General features: G+C 52.9%; 1 protein-coding gene across 1 annotated transcript in view; it reads left to right on the top strand.

Moving 5' to 3' along the window:
• DGKQ (diacylglycerol kinase theta) overlaps nt 1-12,867 on the top strand; it is a 72,093-nt gene that overhangs the window by 45,306 nt on the left and 13,920 nt on the right. The window contains exons 15-22 of the mRNA XM_076065820.1: nt 1,195-1,233; nt 2,404-2,525; nt 3,554-3,705; nt 4,965-5,113; nt 5,496-5,665; nt 7,704-7,804; nt 8,839-8,985; nt 9,493-9,604. Coding sequence (XP_075921935.1) covers nt 1,195-1,233; nt 2,404-2,525; nt 3,554-3,705; nt 4,965-5,113; nt 5,496-5,665; nt 7,704-7,804; nt 8,839-8,985; nt 9,493-9,604 — 992 coding nt within the window. The remainder of the gene's footprint in view (nt 1-1,194; nt 1,234-2,403; nt 2,526-3,553; nt 3,706-4,964; nt 5,114-5,495; nt 5,666-7,703; nt 7,805-8,838; nt 8,986-9,492; nt 9,605-12,867) is intronic.

Here is a 12,867-nt window from a genome sequence, read left to right as displayed (position 1 = left end):
AGAAGGCACCGTGCGCGTGCGACCTTGGCTCCCGTGCACCGCTCTGCCGCGTGGCTTGTCCATGCCGCCGCCATGGCCTCGAGATGAAGATCTGCACGCGTGCCTGCTTGCGTGCCTGTGTGTGCGTGGCCTGGGGAGCTGTAGTGTCGTGGTTAGTGCGCTGCGCTACAAACCTGGCGAATCGAGGTTTGATTCCCGCTCATGGCCAATACCAGTGTCAATTATTTGAAGGTCATGGGCCTCCCCTAGGTCAACTCAGCCTCAGATGACCTGGTGTGGTGTGTAAACATCGCCGCTATTATAGGTGCTCGGTAATAGCACTTGCTCAACAGTCTCTTAAGGCTGTGCGGGGGATCCTTGTGGCCTGGCACGAGCGCCGTGGTGACGTCACTGCCACTTATTGGCGAATGGCGGCTGTTGTTGTTGTTGTATAAGACCCGTATCTAACAGGTGTCGGATAGCTTGCATAACTAGCCGAGAGAGTGTCCTTGCTGATATACATCTGGCAGTTCACCAGCCTGGTTCATATAAGCTTCGCTGCTGGTAAGATACTGAAAATCCAAACCGGTCAACAATTTTGCTCGTGTTGAACCAATATTGCTGAAATGATGCGCTCCCAAAAGGCCGTGTGGCTGATGGGCTGTGCAAAACATACTCGTATTGATTATGCGAGAGGTAGAGACATGTGAAGGAGGCGTATTGTGTGCTTATTTATTTTGCGTGTATTTGTGCTGGTGTATGCATACATGTCTGTGTGTCTGTGTGTGTGGGTGTATTAAATAATGTGTGCATCGGTGCGTAATTGCGCATGCTGGTGTGTGAGCATTAGTACATTTATATAGTGTGGGATTGTGTTTGTGTGTGTGTGTGGGCCTGCGCCAGGCTTGCTAATGAAACGCATTTCACACTTGAGAGACAATGTGGTTATTTTCCTTTTAACCTCACATCTTTTTATAAAAAATTATAATTGCGTATGAACCAATTGAAGGTTTTTTTTTATCTTAAAGGAAAATATTTTAATTGGTAATATAAAGTGAAAATGTGTCATTGTGTTTAATTTTTTCATTATTATGTACTTGTGCTACGGCTGGCTGGGTAATTTCGGGTTAACCTTGTGATGTGAACTAAGTTGCGTTAATGCTCCCCTTGTAATGCCCACATGATAAACAATGTTTACGCTTCTATTTTTTTCAGAAAACACGGCAACTATAACGCAAATCTACTCCAAACAAGGTACTTGCCAATGCAGGGTTTCTTCATACATAAACACCAGCCCGTGAGCCAGGAAATCGACCGTGCAGAGAAACGTGTGCGCTTAGAAAACGCGTTCACGTGGACGCGAAAGGACGCACATCCGGCACATGCGCTCCTAACGCATGGCGCACGCGCGCTAATTGCACCTGTACACGGCATGACATTGATTTCTGTTTAATTAAATTGCATGAAGGTATTTAATAGCCAATCTGCCCCAAAATTGATAAAGGTCTGGGCATTGGTGCATGGTGAGATGTGGGGAAATTTCGTAGTGATTGGATCCAGAGTTTTACGGTTTGTTGTGTAAATGTGAGCCGTGTCCTTGGGTGGCCGGACACCTCGGCGGATATAATGTTCCCTAGCCACAACAACAGGAGGCCTTAACAATCAGTTCTGCTCACACTGAGATCCACTCACTGTGAAACATTGAGATCCACCTGCTGTGAAACATGAGGCCCACTCGCTGTGAAGCATTGTCAGGTGGCCTGGTGGCTCAGCCGGCGTTTGTTTGAGTCGGGAGACCCTTGGATGGCACCGCCGAGAGGCTGGGTTCGAATCCGGGTTTTAGCTACCTCTGATTGAAACCAGTTCTGCGAGTGCAGGGAGTTGCCGGTCACGGTGTGGTCAGCAGTGATCGCGCAGGAAACCAGCAGTTTGATGATGGTCACTTTTCTCAAACGGCATGAATGTAACTGCTGTGATAACAAACTAGATTCGAAGCTTTCGTGACTGCAGGAATTACTCTTTGGTTCTTTCGGTAAAGTCACGTAGAAAGAAAATAAATGTAATAATAATAGAATACGACAATTCGATTGCAACACAAGCAACTATCATCAGGTACGAATGAATGAGAAAAAACGTAGCAAACTTAGAAATATAATGCAATACAACCCAGAGAGCCGGCTAATACAGAGACACACAGAGAGGGACATGTGATAACTGTCCCGTTACCGAGTGTCAAGACTCATTTTGGTGGGCGAGTCTTGGTTCATCCAAACCAGAATAGCTCAGATAAAAAAAACCTTACTCTCCATCTTGTCCCGTGCCTCCTTAGCACCTCCTCCTTGTGCCGTCCATACTGCCCATGTGCCCCGCTCCCTGTAATCTCACATTTCTCCGTACCCCCCCCGCTCCACCCCCTCCCTGTAGGCGCGGTGGCCCTTGAGGTGTCGTCGTGCGCGGAGGCGGAGCGCCTGTTCCGTCTGGCCAACGACAGCAAGATCACGGTGGACGACAAGATCATTAGCATCAACCTGCTCCCAACGCTGATCGTGAGCGCTCGTCGCACAGTAACGTCACACACACGTGGCAGCCCTTTGTTCGGTCCACTGCTGGATGGACGAGGGCCTCTGCGCGCCGTACGGGCCATGGGAATGTAATAATACAGTACAACAATTGATTTTGCAGCACTCCTCCCCTCTGCTAGCCACAACGTAGCCCCGCAGATGATAAGATGTGTTAATGCGTGGTGGTCGCCCATTGAAGCACTTTCCAGACTCGAAGCTGCTTAGCTTATCATACACACGCGTGTGTGTACTTATATACACGTGTCCACATACACCGACCGATACACACACACATTCACACGAAGCCAAAAAAACATTTTAAAACCTTAAAGACAACTTTTGGGATAAGCTCTGTTCGTGAGCGCCCATTAAAAATGGCGTGGCAGATGAGGAGATGGTGTGTGTGATTCGCATCACGAGACCACCTTTAGTCTCCCCAGTTATGATGTTTATACAGTTCCATATACTGGGAATGCCCTTGGTCAGCTGAGCTGACCAAGGGTATTCCCAGGACCAGCTCTATATGACCAGAAACCAAACCCAGGGGCATTCTGGGTTATTTGGTGCTGTGGAATTGTGTGCCATAGCGCCAGACTTGGGATCGCAATGCTGTGCGCTAATCATTTCGCTCTCGCCTCGTGCACACACACACACACACGCGCACATTCATACATGCACGCACACGCGTGCCCCAACTCATATGTGCCGCAGTACATGCACACACGTTGACACATACATGTATTTACGGCCACACTCATGCACACACACACGTACATGTAAACACATATGCACATACACCTGAACGCATACGTAAATACACCTGAACGTATACAACACCTGCACGCATACATACACTCACGTACTCGCGCACACTTGCACATGTACATGTGCACGCACAAACATAAACACACGCTCACGCACGCTCTCGCACACGTTCATGCGCGCATACACATGAATATACGTTCGCTCCCCCCTCTCCTCGCACACACACACACCCTCGCTTACACCCCCAGCCGGAGCAGATGCCACGCAGCTGCCACCCCCTGCTGGTGCTGATCAACCCACGGAGCGGGGGCATGCAGGGTCGCGAGCTGCTTCACAGCTTCCGCAAGGCGGTCAACCCCCACCAGGTGTTCGACCTGGCCTGCGGAGGTCCCTTGCCGGGGTACGTGCCCGGGCTGGGGTCGGCGGGTTCAGGGGGTGGCGATGCGCAGTGGCGGGGGGGCCGTGACGTGCACGCATGCGGCACCTGTTGCCGAATCCGCTGCTGGATGAGGGCGTTCGCAACCGCAGCCGAACGGCTTGAACAAACCTCGCCGTGCCGGTCGGTGTGGGTTGGCGGAAATGGGGGAGAATAGAAGTACGGTATGACGGCGGGTTTCGCCTCGCCTCTGCTGCCCGCCACGCAGTCACCGCGACCGCCTATGGCAAGGGTCGGCAACCAAAATAACAAGAAGAGCCGTTTGTTTTGAACGCAATGCATGCATGTGAATTACAGACGGTGGTTCTTAATAAATAACGTGACGAAGTAGTCCTTAAAGAGCTACATGCGGTTCCGGAGCCGCAGGTTGCTGACTCCTGGCCTATGGTGATCACCCACGGCAGCGCTATCCAAGCTCCATCCTGCTTAGCTTCCGAGATGTGACGTGGTCGGGCACATTGTGGGCGACTGGGTGATACCCCGGGGCTCTGCCGCCAAAGAGTAAAGCACCCGTACCCGATGATCCTGACCTCGCCTGCGCGTCCGGTTCCCACGCCAGCGGCCGCATTTGCCGGGCGCAGATGAGGAGGCCCGTTGCGCCAAGCAGGCAGCTGGGCCAGCACTAGTGAGCCTCTGGGACAGCCACGACAGAATGACTTGTGGGGCAGGGGCGGAGCCAGGATTTTCAGCCCGGGGTGACATTCAACAAATGTTAATTTTAAGAATGATTAGAGAGTCAGGCTGTTGAACTAGACGCCATCGGTTGGCGACACACTCTGACGATGCAGTTGCACGGAGTCCGCCAGACCGAGTGTCGTACACTTAAACGAAAAATGTTTCAGATTTTCGATTTTTTATTTTTTTTCGGGGTGACAATTGTCTACCCTGTCACCCCCCTGGCTCCACCCCTGTTGTGGGGTCTCCTTATGTGTTAGCGACAGAAGGAACAGGCACGTTGTCGGGGGGCAGGGGGGGTGGGGCGCCTTTGTGTGGGGTTCCGGGGCCAAGTTGCCCCTTTTGGCCCACCCCACTTCCGGTGGCCCGGAGGGCAGCGTCGATAAGTCCCAGGGGGCAGGCGGCCTCTTGAAATGGAATCGCGACTCTCGACATCTGACGAATTGTTAACATCGCCGGTGGCGATGCGGTATCGGGCACGAGGGTAAATGTGGGGGGGTGGGGGTACGCATCCACTGAGAGGCGCGCGTGGCATTCCCTCCTCGCAGGCTCCACGTATTCCGGGAGGTGCCGCGTTTTCGGCTGCTGGTGTGCGGCGGGGACGGCACAGTGGGCTGGGTGCTGTCACTGCTCGAGGACATCAAGCTGAAGCTCGCCTGCACACAGCCGCCCGTCGCCATCCTGCCGCTCGGCACGGGTGAGCCCAGCCCTCCATCCCCCCCCCACTTGGCCCCACAACACCCACAGTGAGCCGGGTCACCGTGGCTACAGCGGTGTCGTTTGGGTGAATTGTACTACTTGCTGGTAGGGTCGAAGGTTAAAGGTTAAAGTGCCTGGGGTCAGATTGTGGAGCATGTTGGCGAACACCTATTAAGACAGGGCTCAGGGTTAATACAAATATTAACGCCCGTTATTTAACCAATAAAAAGACTCACTTAGTCTCATATCCATTCATGGGTGGGGGAGGAACCCGGAGTATCTGGAGAAAACCCAGGGCATACGAGGGGATGCAGCGCTCAAAGCTCCGCATAGATGGATAAAAAACATTGCTGTACTGTTGTTTTCTGTTCTTGTCGCAGGTAATGACCTGGCACGGGTGCTGCGCTGGGGCCCGGGCTACTCCGGGGAGGACCCACTTTCCGTGCTCATCAACGTTGACGAGGCCCAGGAGGTGAAGATGGACCGCTGGACCATTCTGCTGGACGCCAACGAGCCTGAGTGTGCACAAGAACGGACCAGCATGCCCAGGGTGGGCGTGCGTGCATGTTTGTGCTTGTTGTGGGAGGGGGAGCGGTGGCATAGTAGTTAATGAACTGCGCTACGATCCCTGTGACCCAAGTTTGATTCCCGCTCATGGCCAACACCAATGATGATTAGCTGAACCTGTCCTGGGCCTCCCCTAGGTTAGCTCGGCCTCAAATGAGTACCTGGTGCAGTGTGTATCGCCACGAGGGATAAAAAGGTGGCCCGGCGTGGTACTGGCCTCCTTCACCCCCTTGTGTGCCATGCCGGCCTTCATAGGTGCTGCTCGCTAACAGCACTTACCCCAACAGTCTGTTAGGGCTATATGGGGGATCTTTGTCTTTGATATGGTTAAATGAGTACCGGATATGGTGTGAAAAGATCTCTACTTTGTGTATCTGTGTGTATGTGTGTGTCACTTTGTGTTGTCCCGACAGTCTGTTAAGGCTATACGAGGGGTCTTTGTCAATTTGTTTTGTTGGGAAATTGGCGCAGCGGGGAGCACAGGTGGCACATCTGCGATTCATCTCATGCAGTTAACTCATAACACCTGGGTCTGTCCCTTGACCTCCTGCCAGCGAGCCTTCCACATTTTACACAACGGCCTCACAATACACACCTAGCCTGGCACAATTCACCGTCACTTTGCAGCGCATGCCAGCCGTTGTTATTGTTGGGGAGTGGTGGCGCTGTGCTTCATGCACTGCGCCAAGGTCCTAGGTTGTCCTGGGTTTGGTTTCTGGTCATAGAGAGCTGGTCCTGGGAATGCCCTTGGTCAGCTCAACCTTAAATGAGTATATGGAACTGTATAAACATCATAACTGGGGAGATTAGAGGTGGTCTCGTGATGCTAATCACACACACCATCTCCTCAACTGCCACGCCATTTTTAATGGGCGGTCACGAACAGAGCTTATCCCAAAAGTTGTCTTTAAGGTTTAAAAAAAAAATATTGGCTTCGTGTGAATGTGTGTGTACCGGTCGGTGTATGGGGACACGTGTATAGAAGTACACACACGCGTGTGTATGATAAGGATGTTTGTACGTGCGTATGTAGTAGTTATTTTTCTTGTGCGCACACCGTCACGCATGTTCACACGCACACTACCATGCCGTTAGCGAGCACCCACGATGGCCAGCACGTGCTCGGTGCCACTGTCACTCACCCACCCACACTCACACAAACATTAAGGTCCCCCGTGTAGCCTTAACAGACTGTTGGAGCAAGTGGTGTGAGTGAGCACGTTTAAGGCCTGCATGGCACACGAGGGGTGGGTAACCAGCACCACGCCCGGTCACCTTTGTCTCCCCGGTGGCGATGTTTACACATCGCACCAGGGACTCACTTGAGGCCGAGTCGATCTAGGGGAGGCCCAGGACCGGTTCATATAATCGTCACTGGTGTTGGCCGTGAGTGGAAATAAAACTTGGGTCACCGGGTTCTTAACGCGGCACGCTAACCGCTGCGCTACTGCTCCCCACACTCACACACTTGCACATTGTCACACATTCGCTGTTACACTGTGACGCTACACCCTGTGAATCTTTACTTTGAAGTTATAATTTCGTTTCGGATAAATAAAACTGGCTTTTTAGCTCGGGGATGAAACGGAGAGTCAGGGAAAGGGCGATTACAAACATTGCAATAAACAAACAGAAAATCTTTTCAGTATTAACGTCAACGTGGCGAGGGTTCTTGGTGGGATCTGCGTGCCACTTCCGCCGTGAGTTCGGCTCTCGCCACCGCCTCTCCCCAGGGGTTTGCAGGAACAGAAGGAACGTTGCGCTATTGTCCCAACGAAAATGTATCCGGTGCTACGCATTCAACTGCACCACGCTCTCACTGCAGCAAGCCAACGCCCGTCCCCCTGCCCCCCGCACGTCGGCTCGACGTTCAGGAGCATATGTTTACGCTTGTGCGTGCATATGTGGTTGTTCTGCGGGTGACCTTTCCCTCCCGGCGTTTGGTGTTTGCTGACCATGCTGCCCCCACTCCGCTGCCCCCCCCTCCCCTCGCCCCCCCACTCCCCACTCTGCCGTACCAGATCGTGCAGATGAACAATTACTTTGGGATTGGCGTCGATGCCGATCTCAGCCTGGGGTTCCACAACGCCAGGGAGGAGGACCCAGGGAAGTTCAACAGCAGGTGATGATAATCAAACGAAACAAAGACGGTTTGCATTCGTATAGTATCAACCGAATAAGTAGCAATCATACATATATATGTAGGATATATTGTATATATATTGATATATTGTCCCCCATTCCAAGTGAACAATAATTTTATCGTTCCGTTTGTTTACCCAAGAAAGCCGCACAGATTCTCAGGAATCTTTGTCATGAGCATCATAGCCAAGTTTTTGCAGTAGGGGGCGATGTTGCCGCTGTTGTGTGTGATCCCAATTTCGTGATTTGCAGTGTCAATGTTCAGGGTTTTAACGTTTGACCAGTACCGGTTGCATTGCACGTTCCCTTCGCCCTTTATTTGAGCTTTTGGAGTATTGCAAAACCTGTAGAGAGAACCCCACGCAGAACAGTGGGAAGAACGTAGCAGCAACGCACAGAGAGGCTGCCGGAGTCGGCAATCAAACCTCGGCCCTTGCAGCTGTGATGCACGAACGTTACCAACTCCACCACCGCCCTGCAGCCGCAGTATGTACGTTACGTGAAGTAGAGGAGGTCAGCTTTTGCGCTGTAAGGATGTGCTTCACTCAAATTTGAGAAGATGTGGAAGATTGATGTAAATATGTGGGAAGAGCTCGCTACAAACAGCCAGACGCTGTGAGAGACAGCGTCCTGAAGAAATGGAGAAGCATCGCCAAGCCAGGAGACGAGGGTTAGAAGTCGTGGTTACTGTGTTTCAGGAGTTCCCCTCAGCCCACTGTGCGTGTGATCTCTGTGGAAGGGTGTGGGTCGTTCAAACGCTGGTCTTGTTAGTCGCCAGCGAACTTACAGAAACCAAACATAACCGTATAAAATACCGAAGGATTTCCATCTCTCCCGATGCAAGATAAATCATTGTCCTTTGGGACGGACTGCATGACCGACTGACTCACGTTCCGTGATGTCGTTTTATCTGGGGGGGGGGGGCCTAACCCCTCTTCGCCGGCTCCCCCCGGAGTGACAGAGAGAGACTCGAGAGGGTTCTGTGTGACCGTCCGGCCGCCCTCCTTTGCCCAGGCTGCACAACAAGAGCGTGTACGTGAAGGTGGGACTGCAGAAGATCACGCATAACCGCAACCTCCACCGGGACATCAAGGTGCAGGTGGACAACGTGGACATCGACCTGCCCAGCGTGGAGGGGCTCATCTTCCTCAACATCCCGAGGTGCGACGTGCCACGCTCGGCGTTGTCGTGAACATCGTCATTTTGTCACGGTCATCACCGTAATCATCGTTACTGTTGTCATCGGCACACCGTCGCCATTGTCATGATTGCCATCGTGAGCCGTGGTTTATCAATTGCTAGACGAAGAATTCCCCCCCCCCCCTCCACATTTGTGAGCTCCTATCGTTGCTCCATGCCGTGCACATACATGTGTGTACACGGGCAACTCACACACATACACGTGTGTCCATGGGCAACTCGCACACATACACGTGTGCACAAATTCAGAACTCATACATATTCATCATCCTCGTCGTCATTGGCCATTATTTCTCCAATACCGGATGAATGCCTCGCCACCATCATCATTAATGTTGCCTCATTACAGAACTAGATCTGGCCTAATGATTTTGAGCAATGTGTCTGAAGGTGTGATGGGCTAAGGCAAGGTATGTGCTGGCCTTGCTATGCCGCTGACCTGTGATCCCGTGGGCTTGTGTTCATCAGCTGGGGCTCTGGAGCCGATCTGTGGGGCTCGGACAGTGAGGGGAAGTTCAGCAAGCCGTGCATGCACGACGGACTCCTGGAGGTCGTGGGGGTCACGGGCGTCATGCACATGGTACGTGAGGCCGCCCGGCAGAAACATCTTTGCCGTTATGTAATCATGCGCTACCTGACATTATTTTCTTTGCGCCTGTTGACCCTTGGGCCCCCCTCACCCCCTCCCCCGTGGGCATTATAAACTTCTAATTAATTGACTTAACCTGCCACACATGTGGTGTCCTCCCTCTGGACTCATTCTTTAGCAAGGGGGTGTGGGTAGAGGGTGGGGGGTGGGGGATGGTACTGTCGCTCATCAATCTGGAGACCCGCGGAAGGGTGGGCAGCGGCAGTCGGTTGGTCGGTCGAGCGAGGAGCGAGCGGGCGGCCGTCTGACATCAAACGTCCGTCTCCTCCTCACCGCCACGGTTTGTCCTATTCCCTGCTTCTGGGGGTTGGGGGGCGACCGTCCCCTCATCTCTCGCCCGTCGATCAATGCCGGGCCGCATCGCTCCCGAGCACTCTCTCTCGCCTGTCGCCCGGCTTTTAGAAATCCCAGCATACCACGGTGCCCCGCATTGCGCACGTGCCGGAGCGAGAGAGCAGGGGGCGGGGGGCGTTGCAGTGAGAGAGGGGGGTGTGCTGCGGGAGATGGGGGGGGGGGGGGTCAGGGGGGGGCCTTGTTTTTGTGCCGCAGTCTAGGCCAAATTAAGCGCTGGCAAAGTGCAATGCATCAACCGCGACCGCCCAAGGGTGGCCCCTTAAGTAACCGGTCCTGCTGCGATCCTGATATTTTTTACGTGCCGCGTGAAAGTAAAGAGAAGAATTAATAAAACATTGCACTTCTGGCCTCGCGCATATAGCAAGAAAAACAATCATTAAATAGTGAACGCTGCCCGCAGTCGTCCCATTTCCCCAATTCATTTTTCGCATTTCCGCCGCCCCCCTGCGATTTATTTAATTATTTACCATGGTGTTGCCTTTTTTTAGTTTGCCTTCTGCTAGACCGGCGCTCCACAGAACAATATCCCACCCACTTCGCTCTATTGATCCGGCATCAATCATTGATCAGAAAGGTTAAGTTATTTCACCCCGGCGCTCCGTTGCGCTGAGACCACTGGGGCCAGGACGCCCTCGAGGCCACCGCTGAGGCCTCCGTACTAGGGATCGGGGCCGGCTAAACAAAATACAAAGATCCCCCATAGAGCCTCTAACAGGCCGCTTGGGCAATTGGTGTTGTGAGCACTTCTTTTGGCCGACAGAGCACACGAGAGGGGTGGGTGGCCAGTACCACGCCTGGCTGCCTTTGTCTCCCCATTGCTGATGTATTCACACTGCACTAAATGCTCATTTCAGACTGAGTCAACCTAGGGGAGGCCCAGGACCGGTTCAGATATTCGCCACCGACGTGGGCCATGCGCAGGAATTTAACTCGGATCGCCGGGGTCAAAGCGCAGTGCACTAACCACTGCGCTGCTGAGCCCCACACACACACACACACTTTGTGTCTGTGTGCATGCGCGCACACACACCAACACGCAGGCACACTCACCCAAACTCACTCACTCGTGACTGAGCCAACGCAAATCTCACAGCGGTGCTCATTTTATTTAGCAAATGTAAACAGCGCCCCGCTGTTGTCCGTGGGAATTGGCTAACATGCCAGCTTTGAGAAATACGACTTGCGTCCTGCACGCGCTGCGCACCCGTGTCTCCTCGTGCGCGTGCCTACGCGCCTAAATTAGTATTTGCACAGCAGCGGTTCTTTCTTGCCCAAATTAATCATGTGCCTTCAGCGAGCACGATCGCTTGCTCGTGATAACACACAAGTGCAAGCATGCGGGTAAGCGCATGCGTACGCGCGCAACTACATGTACATGCGCGCAACCGCCCTGCGCCGCAGGTGAACCCGTCTCGACCTGACGGCTCTGGTGAATGGCTGCGGTTACAGGGGTCGCGATCGGTTAAGGAGGGAGGGGGGTGGATGAAGGAAGGGGAGGGATGAGGTGGGGGCAGAGCCTCCTTTCTGTGCGGGGAAGAGAGATCATGGCTCCACTAGCATCCGTTCCACGGACGTTCGTTGATCAGCCCCGCCATAGATAAACTCGGATAATCGGAGCAGACGATTCCTCTGCTGGTCTCTTCGGGTCACCCAGAGGACGGCAGCGGCTCCGGCTATTGATTGTTGTTGCTCCAGCGAGGAATGATGGGACAATCGAACGGCGCTTGGACGGCATGAGTCGCGCGCGAACCCCACGTGACGCCCCAGAGCAGCTTAGCGGCGCGGGTTTTTGTGCTCCAAGCAGGGTTTGCTGGGTAAATTTCTTCCCCGTTAATTTCATCTTTATCTCCGACGTTCGCCCGCGGTCGATACAAGTGCAGTTGCGGGAGCCGGTGCTGCAAATGTTTCCCTGCTCAAATGAGCATTGGAGTTGCGGTCATTTCCGGTAGCGGCCGCTGAGCAAGTGATTTAAATTCCCCATCTCTATGGTGGGGGGACCAGTCCCCTCTCCAGGGATGACTGTCATTGAATTACTTGGTTGAGTCGACCCACGAACGATTAATAAACAAGGGTTAACAGGTTATGTAATAATGTAGTTTATCCAGGAAAATTTCAATGAGTCTCACGACACTTAGTCAAGAGGGCTCTGAATTAGCTTGCAGGATGCAGTTGTTTCATATGGAAGAAACAGCAGAGCACCCAGAGGAAAACCCACGGATCATTTAGAAAAAAAACGGAGGGCCGAGAAAGAAATCCACCCAACCACAGGAATAACTTCAAATTTACAGGTGTTAGGGTCGGAATCGAACCCATGACCTCGTGTATACCATGCGAGGTAATTAACATATCACCGTCGCGCCCCATTCACTCACAGCTTGCCATAGACCGGTTTACGAACCCGTTTGCTGTATTACCATCTTTCGGCTGCCTTGGAAACTGGCAAATCAGCATGGTAGGGACTTTAACAAAGCAATGCATGATCCACCAACCCTTGCCTCCGAAGCGCTGGAACGCGGATCACAGGCATGTCGCTCAGTCACTGTCAGTGCCCACGCCACGCTTTCTCCGCAGGTAAGAGGGAAACATCTTTTTAATTTGCGGGCGGGGGCTGAGTGGGTGGTGAGGGGGCGCACAGCATTCGTCTCGCTCCCTTTTGTAAAAAAAGTTAGAGGTGAGGCTGCCTCCTAATGTGTAATGCATTATATATTTTTTCACTTGAATCCTGAGCCAGGTCCGATCAACCGTGGATCTCACCTGACTTAACGCGCGGACGCAAGGCCCGAGATCAGGTGTTAGGCCAAGGTCAGGAGCCGTATGAGAGTCAGGATTGTTGCCCGGCA

The sequence above is a fragment of the Petromyzon marinus genome, chromosome 9, assembly GCF_048934315.1.
Source record: "Petromyzon marinus isolate PM22_M1 ecotype Great Lakes invasive population chromosome 9, UKy_Petmar_22M1.pri1.0, whole genome shotgun sequence".
Classification (NCBI taxonomy): Eukaryota; Metazoa; Chordata; class Hyperoartia; order Petromyzontiformes; family Petromyzontidae; genus Petromyzon; species Petromyzon marinus.
The sequence above is the reverse complement of the archived record's forward strand: the minus strand, read 5'-3'. Positions and strand labels throughout refer to the sequence as shown.